General features: G+C 48.3%; 1 protein-coding gene across 1 annotated transcript; it reads left to right on the forward strand.

Moving 5' to 3' along the window:
* The first annotated feature begins 313 nt into the window (after positions 1-313).
* LOC105979764 (olfactory receptor 10T2-like) lies at positions 314-1310 on the forward strand. Its single transcript, XM_030885489.1, is given in 2 exon segments — positions 314-346; positions 348-1310. Coding segments are annotated over 2 exon segments (996 nt in total).
* Positions 1311-1950: the final 640 nt, after the last annotated feature.

The raw sequence follows: 1950 nt of genomic DNA on the forward strand, positions 1-1950 counted from the left end.
TGATGCTTTCAGGCTATCCTATCCATAGGTTTTAAGTGACTAATTCCTTTGACATGGACAGGATATTTCTCCTTCATAGTCTGTTCTCAATCGGGAAGCTCTGCTGAAACCTGTTCAGTTTGGGTGATCCTGCTGGCGTTTGAAATATCAGTGACATAGCTTCCAGCATCACCGCAATACACAGTCCACCACAGTAAGACAACCTGACAGACAAATGGTGGGCTGGGAACCATAGCCTAGCTAAACTGACCATAAAATGACCCATTACAGCTATCTTACCCCACAGGTATCTGATGTATATCAGATCATCCCTATGTCACTGTATCATATTGATTCTGTCATCTCCCTTTCAGGCTCCTGAAAAGCAGCAGGGAAATAGGACCTGGCTGGTGATGGAGTTTGTGCTGGTGGGATTCTCCAACTTCCCAGACCTGAAGTCCATGCTCTTCACCTTGTTCCTCCTCACATACCTGGTCACCCTCAGTGGCAATGCCACCATCATCGCCATCATCCATGTGGACCGTACACTCCACACTCCCATGTACCGTTTCCTGGCAGTGCTGTCCCTCTCTGAGACCTGCTACACACTAGTCACCATCCCCAACATGCTGGCCCATCTGCTGATGGAGAACCAGGCCATCTCCGTTGCTGGCTGTCGGGCTCAGATGTTCTTCTTCTTGGGCTTGGGATGTAGTCACTGCTTTCTCCTTACCCTGATGGGCTATGACCGGTATGTGGCCATCTGCCACCCCCTCCGCTACTCGATGATCATGAGACCCACCGTTTGTCTCGGGCTGGGAGCCCTGGTATTCTGCTCTGGATTCTCTGTGTCCTTGATAGAGACCAGCTTGATCTTTTCCTCTCCTTTCTGTGGCAGCAATCGTGTAGAGCACTTCTTCTGTGATATTGCCCCTGTCCTGAAGCTCAGCTGCACTGAGAGTACCAGCAAAGCACTCGTCATCTTCTTCCTGAGCATCCTCGTCGTGCTGGTCTCCTTTCTCCTCATCCTTCTCTCCTACGCCTTCATCGTGGCTGCCATCATGAGGATACCCTCAGCAGCAGGCAGGCACAAGGCTTTCTCTACCTGTGCGGCCCACCTCACTGTGGTCGTTGTGCACTTTGGCTGTGCCTCCATCATCTACCTGAGGCCCGAGTCAGGGGGAAACCATGACCAAGACCGCCTGGTGGCTGTATTCTACACAGTGGTGACGCCACTGATGAACCCTGTGGTGTACACACTGAGGAATAAGGAGGTGAGGCTGGCTCTGAGGCGGAGTCTGACACGTGGTGGTGGATCACAGAGTTCTTAAATGAGGGCTTGTTCCATGTTCAACGCTAGTTAAAAAAAATAAACTAATTAACATGTGACCCTCCAAGGCATCCGCTTTCCCATCTGAGAAATAAGGGCCACTAAGATCAGTTGCCACTGACACGCCTTCAACCCTAACAGCCCTGTGTGTGGCAGAATTGAACTGGACTTCACAGGGTTTTCAATCACTGCCATTTCCCTTTGTCTTAATTTCTTGACTTGGGTAGGATCTCGTGTGGTTAGACATGTATTGTGAGGCCCACTGGAGGGAGCTACGGATAGCCCACCATTCTCTGGGAAGTGGAAGAGCGAGCAGTTGAATGGCTCTGTGTTCAGCATTACTTTATTTTGTCACACTGAGAAGTGGTTCACTTTTCTTTAACTAAATGCTGTTGATGAATGGAAAAATTTCACAAAGGACGTTCTCCAGAATGAGATGAGAAACTAACTATGGAAGGAAAAGTGGAACACCTGCACAAATAAGTGACAATTAAGCAACACACTCTTCAACAACCGATGAGCCCAAGAAGCAATTACAAGTGAATTTGGAAACTATTTTGAAGTAAATAAAAATAATACTACAACATAGCAAAAATTAGGAGGCGCAGCCAAAACAAAGTTCTGAGGGAAATTCATAGCTC

This window comes from Echinops telfairi, unplaced genomic scaffold, assembly GCF_000313985.2.
Source record: "Echinops telfairi isolate 266 unplaced genomic scaffold, ASM31398v2 ScPeMD7_30;HRSCAF=105, whole genome shotgun sequence".
Lineage (NCBI taxonomy): Eukaryota > Metazoa > Chordata > Mammalia > Afrosoricida > Tenrecidae > Echinops > Echinops telfairi.